The 15,684-nt window shown below is 36.7% G+C and overlaps 1 protein-coding gene across 3 annotated transcripts in view; it reads right to left on the bottom strand.

Annotated features, from left to right (window-relative positions):
- The window catches only part of WAC (WW domain containing adaptor with coiled-coil), a 56,965-nt gene extending 42,425 nt beyond the window's left edge, over positions 1-14,540 (bottom strand). For 2 of the 3 annotated variants that reach the window (XM_008639265.2, XM_017741476.1), the window contains exon 1: positions 14,318-14,539. In XM_008639265.2, coding sequence (XP_008637487.1) covers positions 14,318-14,456 — 139 coding nt within the window. In that variant the 5' untranslated portion in view covers positions 14,457-14,539. Of the gene's footprint in view, positions 1-14,317 lie in introns of all 3 variants that reach the window. The other variant, XM_017741477.1, reaches the window with a different exon arrangement.
- Positions 14,541-15,684: the final 1,144 nt, after the last annotated feature.

Here is a 15,684-nt window from a genome sequence, read left to right as displayed (position 1 = left end):
AAACTCTTTCCTTTCCAAAACCTATACACCTATACTGGCAATTACAGCATCTACCTGCAACCACCTAAAATAAATTCTTGCCACTTGATTAGAATAATCAAATACATAACTGTGCATTCCCCGCCATCCTCTGGCATCCAAGTATCTTAGCCTAATTTACTCTTTTTGGTTCATGACATTGTACAGTATCATAATCATAAGATCTCCAACTGAAATGCACAACTTGGAACAGAGAGACATTCGAGTTGCAGTATATATACTGTTGTACCACAGACAGTTAACTTGATACAGTTCACCACTGATAGAGCATTTATGTTTTCTTTTCAGCCAGAAAAATACCTTGTTAATATCCTCTCATTTTGTCTATAATAAAAAATGTCAGTGTAGATATAAAATAAAGGAAGTTCCCAAGTGCTCACCAGCTGGAACTCAAAGACAGTCTGCTCCTTCAGCTCCTCCAGAGGGAACTGGGATTCAGGAAGGGCTCTAGGAGTGTCACCGTTTCTGTGCCCACCTATTAGGCATGTGGAAAGAAACATTGGGCAGCAGAAAAGCAAGGAAGGTCATTACATTTGTGACAACTCCATACATACTGTTCCATGACTCCATGTTCCACCTCTCAGCTAACATGCAATCAAATTCATTAAACTAGAGACAATATCAGAACCTCAACCTTCTCAAAAGAACAAATACTACCCAAATGACAGATACTAATTGGTTGTTAACAGAGAAAACAGGAAGATAGTTTATGGTGGTGATATTTTATGGGGATAACTAATTGAGAAGACTTCTTCAAACAGTGAAAATGATAGAAATTTATCTAGGATAAGCCTAAATTAAAACGTCTAAAGTGTATTTCAACTGGCTTTGTTACTTCAGTGCAAATCTTCATGCAGAACACTTTCTAAAGTACTGCATATGGGAGGAAATAAAGCAACACAATAGGAACACAATACCCAACATGCCAGCAGTAACAGAACAGGCTAGCAAGGCCATTTTTGATTTGCCAAATGTAAAAGTAATACAACAGAACAATTTTTCTTCACTGTTTTTTTATGTGACCTGCTGTATTGAAATAAACATGGCTGCCTTCCATACGCAACCAAAAGCATAAAAACTTGCAATTTTCCTAGCAGAGCAGCAGCCTCAGAGAATACACCAACTGTGAAGTAACATTTTCCAGAAATCCATAACCTACAAAGTTGAATGCACAATGCTCTGCCAAAAGAAAGGAAATCTAGCCTGATCACTGTACTGCCCAACTACATACTCATTATGCCCCCCCAAATAAATGTTTTATAGCAGTCAACAAGTAGCTCTATCGAGCAAAAAAACTTACAAAGTCTTATTTCATTCCCTATCCTTCTGTCCTGCCACACTGCCAATCCAGGACAGCAAAGTCTGTATTGTTTTGCACTATCCAAGTCACAGGGTAATCATTCCAATGTAAAGAAGTTCTCTTTTCCTGCAAGTTACCATTCACATAGAATTTGATGGACATCAGCCATAAACATTACTATAAACAAACCAGGGGTCATACATACATGGAGTGGCACAAACAACCAATAACAGATGAAAATTATACTGTAAACATATAGTTTCATTCATAATAGAATTTTTCTTCTAAAATGGTAGTAAGACAACGACACCTTGAGAAGGAAAAGTCAGGGGCAGTAAACTAATGAAAGTCAAGGACTCGTATTGTTTTACTAATGCAATACTGAGCAAAATCCAAGGCAATACTGATTATTAAAATGAAAAAGATAAAGTTAAATCTTACACATTGCATAATGTACAGTACATTTAATTTGCTCTTTTCTGCCTACATTTTTATTTTTAATTAGTTCTTTGAAAACTATCAGGTTCACTAGCAAGGTACACTGAATGCAGTGATCTACTGTATGATCCAGTACTCAAATGTCACAAATCATACAGCTGAAAAAAGCCTAAGGGATGAAAATTGGATTTTCAGCACACTCTAGACAGAATTTCCACCAACTTTCTTCATCAAAAAGAAACAGTATATTGTCATTTTCCTTGATACCTCAACTATTGAAATAATAATAAACAAAGACTAGACAAATAATTTTACCATCACCCATAAAGATGTTTATTCTTTACTTTGAAGTGGGGTAAACAGTATCATTTGAAAGAATTGGCCTGTTTCTCGATAAGGCAAATTCCAACCACCTTCTAAACATTTCTAATAAGACTCAGAGATTACTAAAGTAGATTGAACAAATTATAATCTACAAAATGGATTTATGTGAAATTAAAAACTATGGGTAGCCAAATTCTTCAGATTGACACCAGTGATTTTCTCCCTTTAGGAAACCTTAGGTTCAGGTCACCTAATAAAATAAAAAAATCCTCAACACTGCTGAACATTTACTAAGACACCCACTTCACTTGAGATCAATCGACTTGAAAAAAGCAGCTTAAGCAGTTTTACCCATGGAAAATGTGAGAATTTCAGCAACACAGAGTCGTATTCCTAACTCTCTGGCTCACGATACTAAAAGATTTCAGTGTGTTTAATAAAAAAAACAAACTCCTTGTTAAACATCACTAATGACAGTTTAAAGTATTTTAAGCTTGCAACACTAATTAACATTACCATATATGTACTAAGGAGCAGGACATTGCTCTAAAAAGAAAGGAGGTAGATTGAGAATAAAGCCAAACTCTGCCTTTGTTCTGGACTGTAGCTCATAAAACATTTACATCTCTAATACAGTGTCAGAGACTGCTCAAGAGAGGTTCTTCTCACCTCAAGTAGCAGCTTCATATGGAGACTTTTAATTATTATGACCTGCAAAAACAGATGTGTTAAACTGACAGCTAGAATCCTTACCACAAACTAAAAACCACGTTATCTGAACTCCACATGGATCAGCACAGCAAATGGGCAATAGACTGAATTTCCCCCTTCTAAGCCCCCCTCAGCAACACACCACGAAATCCAAATGACCCTCCCACGAACATACTGTAATACAGCACTAAGAGAGTGGAGCTCAGTGATGGCAGCCTAACAGCACCACAACACACTCTCCTACCTCCAGCAACAACACTTCCACAAAACTCATCAACTAGGAGTAAGCAGAAGACTGAATCTCTATTTCTGTAATTACTGATTCACATTAATTGACAGTAGATAATTCCAAATTTATAAGGTTTTTTTCCTCTCGAAAGCCAATAAATCTAGAGAACTCAAGACATTTCTAAAAATATATTAGTCATCTGGGGCAACAGGCACATACTCATATGCTTCACAAAAATTAGGCTCAAGGGATACTAAAATGATAAACAATTCCTTTAACATTGCAGGAGAGGGAGGGGGCAAACATCATAAATTTTACTTCTCATTCAGGGAGCTTCTCAAAGAACATAAAACATTGGAAGAACCACTGATGTTTAACAATGCACACCTCAGATGGGAGTTACTCGAATGCAGACACTTTATGAAAACTGTGTATGTCAGTATTTTAAGATTACAAACAGCAGAGTAATACTGTGAAAGACTGACACACCATAACCCAGTCATCACAAACTGCAGTTTGATTAAAATCAGGGGTCACGCAAAACAATTTCTGCTTACAAAGGAAAAAAAAAGCAGTTGCCCAAACACAGCTCTGAGACTATTTTCCCTTTTTCTATGTATCCACAGAACCAAATTAGTACTCAGAAGCTCCAAACAAATAAGTAAGATACGACAACTTAATCTCCCTAACAGAATCCACAGAGTAAAAATAAGGCTAATTAAGAACAAGGCCAGGTTGTTTAGCAACTCTCAAATTTCTTTTGATGTTTTGAGGATAGCTTCTTGAGGACAGAGAAATTTAAACAGAAGACCCTGTGAATGTAATATTACTTACAGAGGAACTTGCATTGAATGTTTCCATTACTAGGCTTAGAATAAGGAAGGTGAAGCTACAGGCTTTTATGAACATAGGTAGTGCCATACAGTGTGATAAATGCTGGAGACCATCATCCCATCTTAAGTTTCCCTCATCTCAACTGAGCGTGCACCATTCAGAATCAGCAATTCAACAAGTAAACGGCGTTGTAGAAGTACTAAAAAAAGGGAGTCTCTGTTATAAAACATCACTGCAATCCTGCAACATGGTCACACATGTAAGTAACGCACTTACATCCTTAATGAGAAAGCTGTGGCAGAATCAATGTCTAGCCACATTAAAATAAGGCAAGAAAAAAGGCACCATGTATCTCCCTTCTTAAATGTGCCTTAAAAATAGTAAGTCAGATTATCTCAAATTCGTATCTCAAGATACATCAAACACAACAGAAGAACCAATCTCCACTTCAATACCAGATCATTCCTTGAGTGCTACTAATATTTGTTATTTGAAGAGAACTTTCTTTTCTTCTAAGACTACAGCAATGTCCATGTCTCAATAAAACAGAGAAAGCATTATTTCACCTAAAATTTACATACTGAGTGATCTGCCTATACAGAATTCTGGAATACTTCTGTTTTCAGAAAGATTACTCCTTTTTGCTTGGACATGTTATTTTTTTCACCACAAATGAGCAAGCTAACTTGAAAATATTTAGTATTAAAAGCAGCAATTGGTCATTAAACTTTTACATAACTTGAGAAATCATTAGGTTTAGACAAAATACATCTTCAGTTCTGGACATACTATGCCATGTGTACTTATTACCGTGCAACAAGTATAATTTTAATTTCATGCTTATTTAATTTCTATCTGGGAATTGTTTCTGAAAAGAAGTGATACTATTAACACTCCAAAAAAAAAAAAAAAAAAAAAAAAAAGGCAAGTCAAATTAATTTCTGTCACATAGAAATTCTTCATTAATAAAGGAATGCTGGCCCACAGCTCGGGGTGGAAGCAAATATGGCAAGCAAGGACTGACCTAAGAATTAATATATATAGTGTTGTGGTTTTAAAAAAACCAGATTCACAGCTTTATTTCAGGCTGGCCCAGCTCAGCTTAACAAAGCTTAGTTCATCTTAACAAAGGTATTGAGCAACAGGGCTTTCAAGCATCTAAAGTACAATAGGTGACAAGACAATTCATCCCTCTTCCCATTAAGTAATTCTTAAATATATACATAAAATTCAACTGGTCTTTCCTGGAACTACCTTACTATAGGAAAATAAGCCTCTTAACAAAAGCTGCTTATTACGTTTACAAATTCAAAATCTATTTTACAATTGTTTGATTGCCTAAGCGTCTCATTTTATTTCCCTAGTTAAGTAAACACTCTCAAAAGGATTATACAAAAACTGCAACCATTACTATAGACAGCATTTAGCCAGTAAGAGGTGAACTTTACACTACTTGAGGAGGATCATATTATTTCTTGTATTAAAACAAGCATAAATAGCATTCTTTCAAATGAACAGTTTTTAAAATTAAGTCTTTGTTAATCTGTCAGCAGCAGGTGTCTGAATGAGGAATCTACTTGAATGACTTAACTAGATGAGATCTGAACTCCCCCCTATGTTATTCAAGGGGCACAGCTGGTATGAAGACACCAGCATCCAGAAGATCATAATTATGTGAAATAAATACAGCAGAAAAAAAAAAATAGGTAGAGCACATTACCTAACTTGTATTGCAGAGTTTATGAACCAATGTGCATTACTTATTCTATACCTTAATAAAAAAAATTCTTTGTGGTTTTTCCACATTTGGGAGTGAATAGGTATGTTTGAAACATACAAATGAGATGAGCAGGACAGACCATAATTTCCTTTCCCTGTTTTCGCCCGATAGACATGGATAATTGATAACTCTGCTGCTTGAACAAACTCAGCAACAAACCTAGAAAAACACTGAGGAAGACTGTTGCTTTGGAAGGACATAAAAAAGTGCAATATTTAAGAAATGTGGGGAACCAACGCAGAGGAACTAATCTGTGTAACTGGGATGGAACTGTAAATCTTCTTCATGGAAGTATTTTCAGAAAGACTGACATGCCTAAATACATACAGCAGGTCAGAGAAATTAGTTGACAGGTATCAGAAAAGTAATGATAAATGTTTAGACCAAAAAAAAAATCCTTCTGAAGATTTCTGCTGCCCCTCAGACACAGGGAATTTAGCTCATTTAGCTCTGGACACTAATTGTTCATATTTCCGGCTGCCTTTTCCTTGTCCTGAAGCACTTGAATACTGTTTTACATCTCTTTTTTGACTGATGACAAAAGAAGGGTATTAGCATTTTTTATCATACCGCTGTTGTAGAAACAAAACAAGTAATGTTTTAACACTGCGACAAAAAAATTGCATTTAATGTTGACAGACCATTCCTTTGCAACTCTCCTCTGTAACAACAGTCGCAGTAAGGCACAGATGATTATTCCAAAGTCCCACAGGGCCTAATCACGCATCTCTAGGCCTAGGTTTCCAATTTCCAACACAATGTAACATTGCTGCATGCATGGAAATGTAAGTCAAAGCCACAAAAGCTTAACAGACATCTCTTAATCCATCTGGTAAAAAGAGCGAAGTCTCTTATCAGTCTTCTGCTCAGAAATGTATCTCCCTTTCCAGTCACCTGGAGGACCAACTTTCCAACTGGACATACCAAAGGGGGACCCTTATCACCGTCTGTAAGTATGTGAATGGAGGGTGTCAGAGGATGGATCCAGGCTCCTCTTAGTGCCAAACAGGTCAAGAAGCAATGAGCAGGAACTGAGGCACAGAAGTTCCACCTGATTATGAGGAAGAACTTCTTTACTGTGCGGGTGACAGAGCACTGGAACAGGTTGCTCAGGGAGGTTACAGCATCTCCGTCACTGGAGAGATTGAAGAACCATCTGGACACAATCCTTTGTCATATGCTCTGGGACGACCCTGCTTGAGCAGAGAGTTTGGACCAGACCCACTGTGGCCCATTCCAACCTGACCCATTCTGTGATTATTCTTGAATAGTATTCCCTGAGTCTACTTCCAGTCAACAGGCAAGTACAATTTGTGCCTTAGAACATGCATCTCGCTTCACAAGCATGAAAGCAGTAAGAAAAAGGGAAACACTGCCCAAGAGGAAAAGAAGGGGTGCAAAAGTTTATGTAAGAGAATTCCAGGCTATTTCAGTATCTGTTTAAAATTACCACAGCAGGAAGATAGGTGAATATCACGTTCAAGAGATGTCTTTGAATAATTTAGAAAGTGTTTAAGTTTACAGGATGAGCAATTTGTTTTAGAAGCTTACACTTCAGATATTGACCCAATTTTGTTCCCTAAATATTCATCACCATAGACCTTCCACTTACTACAGATTAATGAATTTCAAAATACTCTTTCACAAAACAACACTTCTGACAAAAATGTCAATAAATACAAATTTTAACCTAGGGTATAATTCTGAGATTACTCCCTGTACATACAGATGCAGGCAGAAAGCTCTGATTTCAGAAAAGCGGTAAAATGTTCAGGAAAAGTTTGGTAACCCACAAGTGCCATGGTAGTATTTCTCTAACAGACTGAAGTACTGAAGGGATACAGGTTCATGACAAAATCCAGACATGAATTCCCTGTATGATAAGGCTAATGCTAAGGCTAATGCTATCAAATGGAAACCCACACTAGTTTAGTAGGAAAGCAAACCTGCAGAACAGAGTAGAACAGTAAAAACACAGGTATTAAAAGCATTCTTATACTACTAGCAAATATCACTGGGATAAAGGAACAGGTAATGGACTTAGATACTTTTTAGGGTAGCTTTATTTTTGTAAGTTAGGAAGTCTGTTAAAGGTCTTCAAGGAAACAGAATCTTCTAATACTGAAGTTATAGCAGGGAACACCTGCAGTGAAGTACAATAAAGTCTGGTGACCCTTTTATAATACAAGGGAAAACAGAAACACTGTTGTTATCGTACGATGAATATTAAGAAATGCTTCTTCTTCTTAAGTGCTACATGTACTTCCAGAAAGGATTCATTTTTACACTACAACAAACTACTGACAAAATGTAAGCCTTAGTGTTAAGAACTGCCTTTTGTTGCCAGTACCATTTTTTTTCTTACTGAAGAGTAACATAGGGAATGATCTCTGTACAGCAAGAGGTTTTTCCCTGAAAATGCCTATGAAATTGCATAAAAGCCTGACTTTGTAAACAAATGCAGTTACCACTGCAAGTTGGGTGCCATTAAATTACTATTATTCACAGTAACGTTATTACAGCATCACCTCCCCTCTCAGCCAAAACAGAGGCAGAGCATTCTCTTCCAAGTTCTGCACAGTTTCAGTGATACTTGGCTTACTGGATACTTTACAATGAATAGGTAGAAATGGTCAGGAAAACAAATGTAAACTGTCAATAAACAGTTTTTTTCTTAGAAAGCAGCCATGTCCCAAAACATGGTTAAGGAATAATTCTAATCAGGGGCCATTTGGGAATGCAGAGCAATCCCAGTAAAAAACTACTACATAATTTACAAATTGCTATCTTGACTACAGCCTAGTAGCAGGCAGCTCATCAGAAACTAATAGTTTTCATTACTTCATCTTCAGAAAAGCAACCCAAAAGTACAAGTTTACAGAAAATGAATATGCAGTTTACTAAAGTCAGAGGCAAATAGCATACATTAAAGCATGATGCTAAGTAAAAATCATTCCCTTATGATTAGCTTCCATACCAAAGACAAGCAAATTCACCAAATCTTGTATACAGTTAGTTATTTTCTCTTTCCCAAAACATAAAATATGCTTACGTACAAAACCTTACCAGGTCTAGCAGGCAGACTGACTTGAACATATTACATTTACAATCCAGTGAATTCTTAAAACTAAGATACATATTTGCTTAAACACAACAACTATAAATGGAAACCTTCAGAGGACCCATTTACAGAACAGAATTCTACACTCTCACAAATAAAAGAACGTAAAAACAGTAAGAAAAAATTCCCAATGTCAAAGTCCTAATAGCAATAGAGTTTGGAAAGCAACTGCATCAACAGGTTACAAACAAACAGCAATGCTTATTAACATTTGATGCAGCCTCCATTTCAGATCAAGTCTCCCACTAATACATCTTTACCCTAGCAACCTACACCAGATACTTCAACTTCATTAAGAGAAACAGAGGACTCCATCCACCTACATGAATAAAGACTTAGCATTTAATACCATCATATTAATATCACAATTCTTACCTAACATCAATAATATAAAATTAGGGGTTTGTATCATCCATTCTGTGCTACTTAAAAGCAAGCTTTGCAAGTACTTTTCAAAAACAATTTTCAGTATTAATATTCTAAACCTCTAAATTTAAAGAGTACAAACACAAGTCATATCTGTTACTGTGATTCTATGAGCACATACTTTTCAATTTCTTTTCTACTAGAGATCCTCACAACAGAGTAACACAAAAAAATGGTTATACAACTGATCCAGCAAAAACTCACCTCAAAAGTATTTCCAAATCCACTGAGTAAATGGAAAGCTACTTTCTATCTAGAAGTTCTAAACTGGAAAGCAAACTTAAAATTAAAACCCTGTCTGAAGGCAGTAGAACTAGTAACACTTAAAAAAAAGCTTATATAAATATCAGAAAACAGAAACTTTTCCCGATTTTTTGTTTTAAATCCAGAGAAAAGCTTCTAAAAGGTGTATGATCCTGGAAGCAATTCTATTTTTCTTAAAACACAAACCAGCCACCAACCCCTACCTCCTTTAAAGCCACCCAAAAAGCCAACATTCAAGGAATAGTGAAGTGAATCACTAAATCTACACTTGGCTGTTGGGGGGTATTCAAAGTATGTTTCATGGAGAGCTCACTCTCCTTTGTGATCAGACTTCTCTCATCCCAGCTTTGACTGTACAGTTACAGCGAGGAAATGGTTTTCATAGTAATGAATAATTGCTTTAACATTAACAGCAGTCAATACTACCTGCATAGATAGAATCTACTCCAGCTTCTTTCTGAATCCTTCGCTATGTCCATGACTCTCAGACATGCCTCCTTCCACCTATCCTGCAATTCCCTCTTCGCAAGGCCAATTGCCCGAGCATCTCCAATTCTCTTGCAGCTGCCCCAACACCCCCCCACTCACTGTTTACTTCACTGGTCAATGATTCACACTAATTTAATCAGCAGTTCCCCTCCACTGCCAGGGCTGCTAGAACAGGAACCTAACACAGTTCTCTGTTTAGGAGTTTGCTGTCCCTTTGCTATGAGGACTCTGAACTCCTTCAGGAACCAGTGGAAATAAAGCAAGCCAACACAGAATCACAGAAGCTCCCACCACCACTTTGGTAAAAACAGGAACTCATTATTTAAATTATTTCGTTCAGCCTCTAATAGTAGGATTTTTAATTCCAGAACTGTATTAGTCAGTAACAGCGGTCACTGACAAGTGTTCTTAATTGCCAATTAAAAAAAAAAAAAAAAAAAAACACGTGCAAAAGAAACAGTCACAAAGCTTCAGTTATACTTCGGAATTTAAATATCACAAGTTATAATCAAATTTCATTAAAACAGCCTACACAATAGCACACAATTCAGGAAAATATTTCATGCTATGTACATTTACACTCTCCAGTTATTTTAAGCAATTCAGTAAGATCATGGCATGAAGCACACAAAGTCTCAAAGTCTCTTAAATGTAAATGTAGTGAAACATGCAGTATTTTCTTCAGAGCAAGAAACAACTGAGTACAGGTGCCTTAACTGAACTAACCTTTTCTGTATAAAGTTCTACTGTGTATCTTAGTGGGTCATTCTGCTCCATACAGTTAAGTAAGTATCCCTTTACCCTTTTTTTACCAAGGGTTGCATCTCGCATTTTTGCTCTTAAATTATATATATCTATATATCTCCCTTTCATTATTCCCAAAGCTACCCTACTTATCTGCCCTCTTTATTTTCTTTCCTGTACACCAGTATCATGTCATTCATGCATTTAAAAAGACCTACAACAGCCTTCCATCCTCAAGCATGAGAGCCCTCAAATCTTTGTATTTCCCTTTTTCTTTAATGGAAACATTTTTCCAAATCTACAAGGCCCTTCATAGTTCTATTCCCCATAAACAATGCTGGCTTTAAGTCCCTATTTGTTACTGTTAAGAAACTTCACACTCGAGTTGGTCTCGTAAGACCCCCTAATCTCTTCAAACCCCACACTTGCCTATAGCAGCTGACCTAAAAACAAGAGATGCACTGAGGGGGGGAAGCTGTTCATTATGTTTTAAACACTTGCACACAGAGAATGCCCCCATGCACAGGGACCTGAAAGCAAGAACAAAGTTAAGGCAGTTTTTTAATATGCTGAATATACAAGTACTCTTAGGAAACCAGGGATGTGACAAAAACTTGCAATTACTCCATCATGTTTAGTCCAAGGTAAACTTGGAAGTCTCTCTCCAGAGAACGACTGTCTCTGTACACAGTCTCTTTCCACAGAAACCATGCAGTAAGCAACTCTGAAAAATGCTTTGTTTGCACTGTATCAGTATGGAGGGCTTACCCGTAACACATTTTAAAACCTTAATTGAATTTCTTACCATGGATTACAATTCTACAAAGATTCTGCCATGAATATTACAAAAATAAGCTGTTACAAAAAATACCTTTATACACACACTAAAGATATTAATAGGAGGTGGTTCTACCATTTTTGAGTAATTAATTTTCAGTCAATTCCTGCCCTTGTATTTTAAATGTGTACACTTACATCTTGAAATGACATTTAAATGACATTCTGCATTTACCACAACGACATGAACCAGTCATGACTAAATCAGCGTGCTACACCACTGAAACTTCCTGTTTCACTTCAGAGCTAAAATTACTGAGATGTATAGGAGTTCTTTCTATACACTGAGAGTGAGAGATCAGGTTAAATTGGCTTTATGTTCAGCAGTAATACTCCAGATTTATGTCCTATTTTGTTTTCTGAGGTATGAGAGAAGAGATTGCTTGTTTGGGACTTTAATTCAGTTTTGGAAAATAAATACTAGAGATGTTTTAATGAGATTGGCTTTGTTAAGTTCAGGTAGATCACAGGAAGGCTGTAACACCTGTAGCAGTTTCAAATCAAGCAACACCAATTTTAAAATAGTGCACAGCAATTAAAAAAATAAAAACCATCCAACTTCTTTCCTCCTCTCTGAAGAATGTAAAAAAGAAAACAAGACAGACAATTACAGTAGCATCAAAGCCAATTAATACTCTTCAGTCATATTAAGGCTTAGATGAAAAATGTTAGCACTTTAGCAATTTCTTTTTTCCCCTGTATGTCTCTAATTGCAAAACTAAGGGAATACTTTGGCAATAGCAGCCCTCCAGTGTAATTCAATAGACAGAGAACAAGGTAAATTATTTTATTATGTCTTTTGCATATTAGCAATATGCAAATGTCCGTTATACTATAGCATTTCACCCATATTCTAACACCTACCTTCAATTCATACTGACAGAAATATTCAGTACATCAAAAACAAATTGATATCCTTCTGCCCACATCCACTTAGCTTTGGTTTACTATGTACAGTACACAGGATCCAACATAACTTTGGTTGTTCTGAACGTATTTAACTAAGGTGAAACTGTGGCCAAACTAACTTTACTTAGGACACACACACAGAAAAAAAAAATCACTTATTTACATTAAACAATACAAATGTTCTACTTTTAAAATTAGTAATTTCCCTCAGACTGTTGAAGACTACTTCCTTCTTCCAGTCTGTTAACACATGATGTGCAAATGCCTGCTTTCACATCAGAATAAATGAAACTTTCCACTGTCTTAACCAGGAGAAGGTACAGTGGGATGGTGTTCCTTCCATTTACAAAACTACAAATAATTCATTTTCCTTCATCCTTACTGTATGCATACATGCTTCAGACCATTCCCCAACTATTAAATCCAGCTGGATTCTGTAAGAACTTTAGAATGTCTTTCCTATAGTACAACACTTCCAACACACAAATAAGTAAATGTACTCCCCACATAAAGCCTCATTCTCCAGATGTTTTCATATACGCATAATTCCACTAAATGCAGCTCAGTTGAAGCAGAAAAAATCACCGACTGCAACAAAAGCAAGTAGAATTGCAAGAGTATGTAGGACTAGTATCTTTGGACAGGTGAACAGGAAATAAAAGAGGACGCCTCTGTATCCTGAGAAGTAGCACAGAATAGCAGCGTATGGGCATAGCACATGCATTTAATTCTGAGATTACAACACTTTCAGTTGTGATCAGATACAATCAAAATCAGTGTACTAACAAAGAGGCATGTTTTTTAATCCATCTACACACTTCTATGACATTACCAGTGGTCTACAGAGCTTTTGCATTAAGTCAAAGAAGGAAAAACAAATAGGATTTATAAGAACAACTGGGTACCATGAACACATTTGTGGTGTGGAACTAGTATTTCCTAAAAACGCACTTGAAAGATACTTCCTTTATTTTACTATAACTATTATATCTAGTAAAACTAGTGCAGCAATAAATGTATATGTACATCAGAATTTGTTAGCTTTATACAGAACAAAGAAGCACTGAGTTAAAGCTCCAAATTCTCTACTTGAATACTTCACTTTGTAACTTGACACAAAGACCAATTAAGAAAACAAAAAAACACCTTTCCAAATTCAGACAGTAACTGCTATTTTCTAAACTCTGGCTGTTTGTTATCTTAACACTGTTTATTACCTGGAAAAGCCTATTCTTTTTCTAGGAAGCAGGGATACAAAGATCAGTTAAGAAATACTGGAGATATTACTACTGTCTATAAACAGGTAAAAACACAGTAGGCAGACTTGACTGTGAACACACTTCTTAAAGCTCCTGTCAAGAAAGGCTCTAGTATGTGCTACCTTTCATTATAATTTTCTAATTATTAAGAGTTCTACATAGCAGCTAAATACAAAGAAGCTTTTTTCATTTCTGATGGGGTTTAGTCTACGGAGAATGTACCTACACAGTACAGCACCACAATACACAAAGTTATTAAAAAGGATCCAAACCAGCCAATATTTATTGATAATGAAAAATCCAGAAAACTATTTCATGTTATCAAATGTTGCAGTATGTCTAAAATAAATGAGACATACTACTTAAAAAGAAGAAGGTTTATTTAATCTTTGGGACTACAAGGAAAACTAGCATACCTGTAAAAATCAGAAAATTAATAGGTTTTACAGTGCCTAAATGATTGCTTCCAATTAAATTCTCATTTTGGGTTCACTGCAGTCTCCCTAGCAGAGTACGAGGCACATTTAGTGCAAGACATCACCTGAGTGATAATGCCTAATTTTAATGAGAAATTAGTGATTGCTTAAGTAAAAGTTTGTTAAAGATAACTCACCACCATCCCTCTCTCTAACTCTGTGAGTATGCACACTTTTTGCTTTACTGTGCCCTGTGTTGTCACCGTATTTGTTTTCAGGGCTGTCAGAGCGCCGCAGCATTTTATTTGGTGGTGAAGGATCTGTGGTGTCTCGCATCTTGTCATGACGGTGATCACCACCACTGGGGTGACTCTTGGATGAGTACTTAAGAGCCTGTAAAAGATCACAAGAAAACAGGCATTCACATTAGAAATAAAATTTTGGGATTTTTTTCTTTTTCAAAAGTACTTTAAAAAGTTAATTAATTTGAATTCCCTATTAAAGAAAAAAATCAGCATTAATCTTTCCAGTTTTAATTAACTACATTAAAGCAACAAGTTCTGTAATTAGAACTCAAACCACTTTCTCCCACTATTATATCCAATGTAACACTTGCTGTTAAGAAGAACCTAATTTCTCTATCTTTTCACTGATGGACTACACACTTTCTGCAGTAAATGGGCCACAGTTCTTCTACACCTCTGGGAGAAGAGTAAGTCTCCATTTGTTATTAGGAATACAAACTTAAAGTTACACTGAATCAGTGTAAACCTTGAATATGTCCTCCATACTCTAGTAAAGACCATTCCATTTCACCATTACCTTGCACCTTGGTGATGTTTTTTTCAGTACTAACATCCTTGTCACAGATGTAATTAAAGAAAAAGAATTCTAGGGGGCCAAAACATGTAATGTGACAATTAATTTTGAAGTCTTTACCAGAAATTACATGTTCTGCCTCACTCTGACCTGCTTGGTTTTGCAGTGTGAACTCCTGAAGGCAAGTGTTTACATTTACGTGAACTGTCACTGACAGGTGCCTTGGACTGCTGTACTGCACTTCAGTGATTCAAATACACAGAAATGCAGTAGAACAGTTCAATTCAGAGCCTATGGAGAGCAGTATCACAACATACAGCTTTCCACAGACTCAAACCTCGACAATGGGTTTTTTTCAGTAGACACAGCAAAGAAGCACTCTATCCACCTTACAGAAACTGAGGCTGTTGTCAGTAGCTCAAGGATTTGATTGTTTCTGAACATGCCTAGCAGCTGGCAACTGCAGAAATTAAGCTTCAATCACAACTCCAAGTTGGTCAGGGTCTAAACCCGTGCCCCGCTCAGGTTACAGCCCACAGCAGCAGTTTTGGGGAGAATAAAGGACTTTGGGGAGGGGGTGGGGGCGTGGAAGAACAAGACTCCTTTTGTTTTTAGAAAAAAAACATTCACCGCCCCTGGGTCTCCACTCCACCGTGGCTGACCCTGGCTCCCCCGCCCGCCCCTCGCACCCTCCCCGACTCCCAGGCCTGAGCCCCGCACGGGTCGCACTAGGCCGCTCCTGCTC

Source organism: Corvus brachyrhynchos, unplaced genomic scaffold (genome assembly GCF_000691975.1).
Source record: "Corvus brachyrhynchos isolate BGI_N302 unplaced genomic scaffold, ASM69197v1 scaffold167, whole genome shotgun sequence".
In the NCBI taxonomy this organism is placed as follows: domain Eukaryota; kingdom Metazoa; phylum Chordata; class Aves; order Passeriformes; family Corvidae; genus Corvus; species Corvus brachyrhynchos.
The sequence above is the reverse complement of the archived record's forward strand: the minus strand, read 5'-3'. Positions and strand labels throughout refer to the sequence as shown.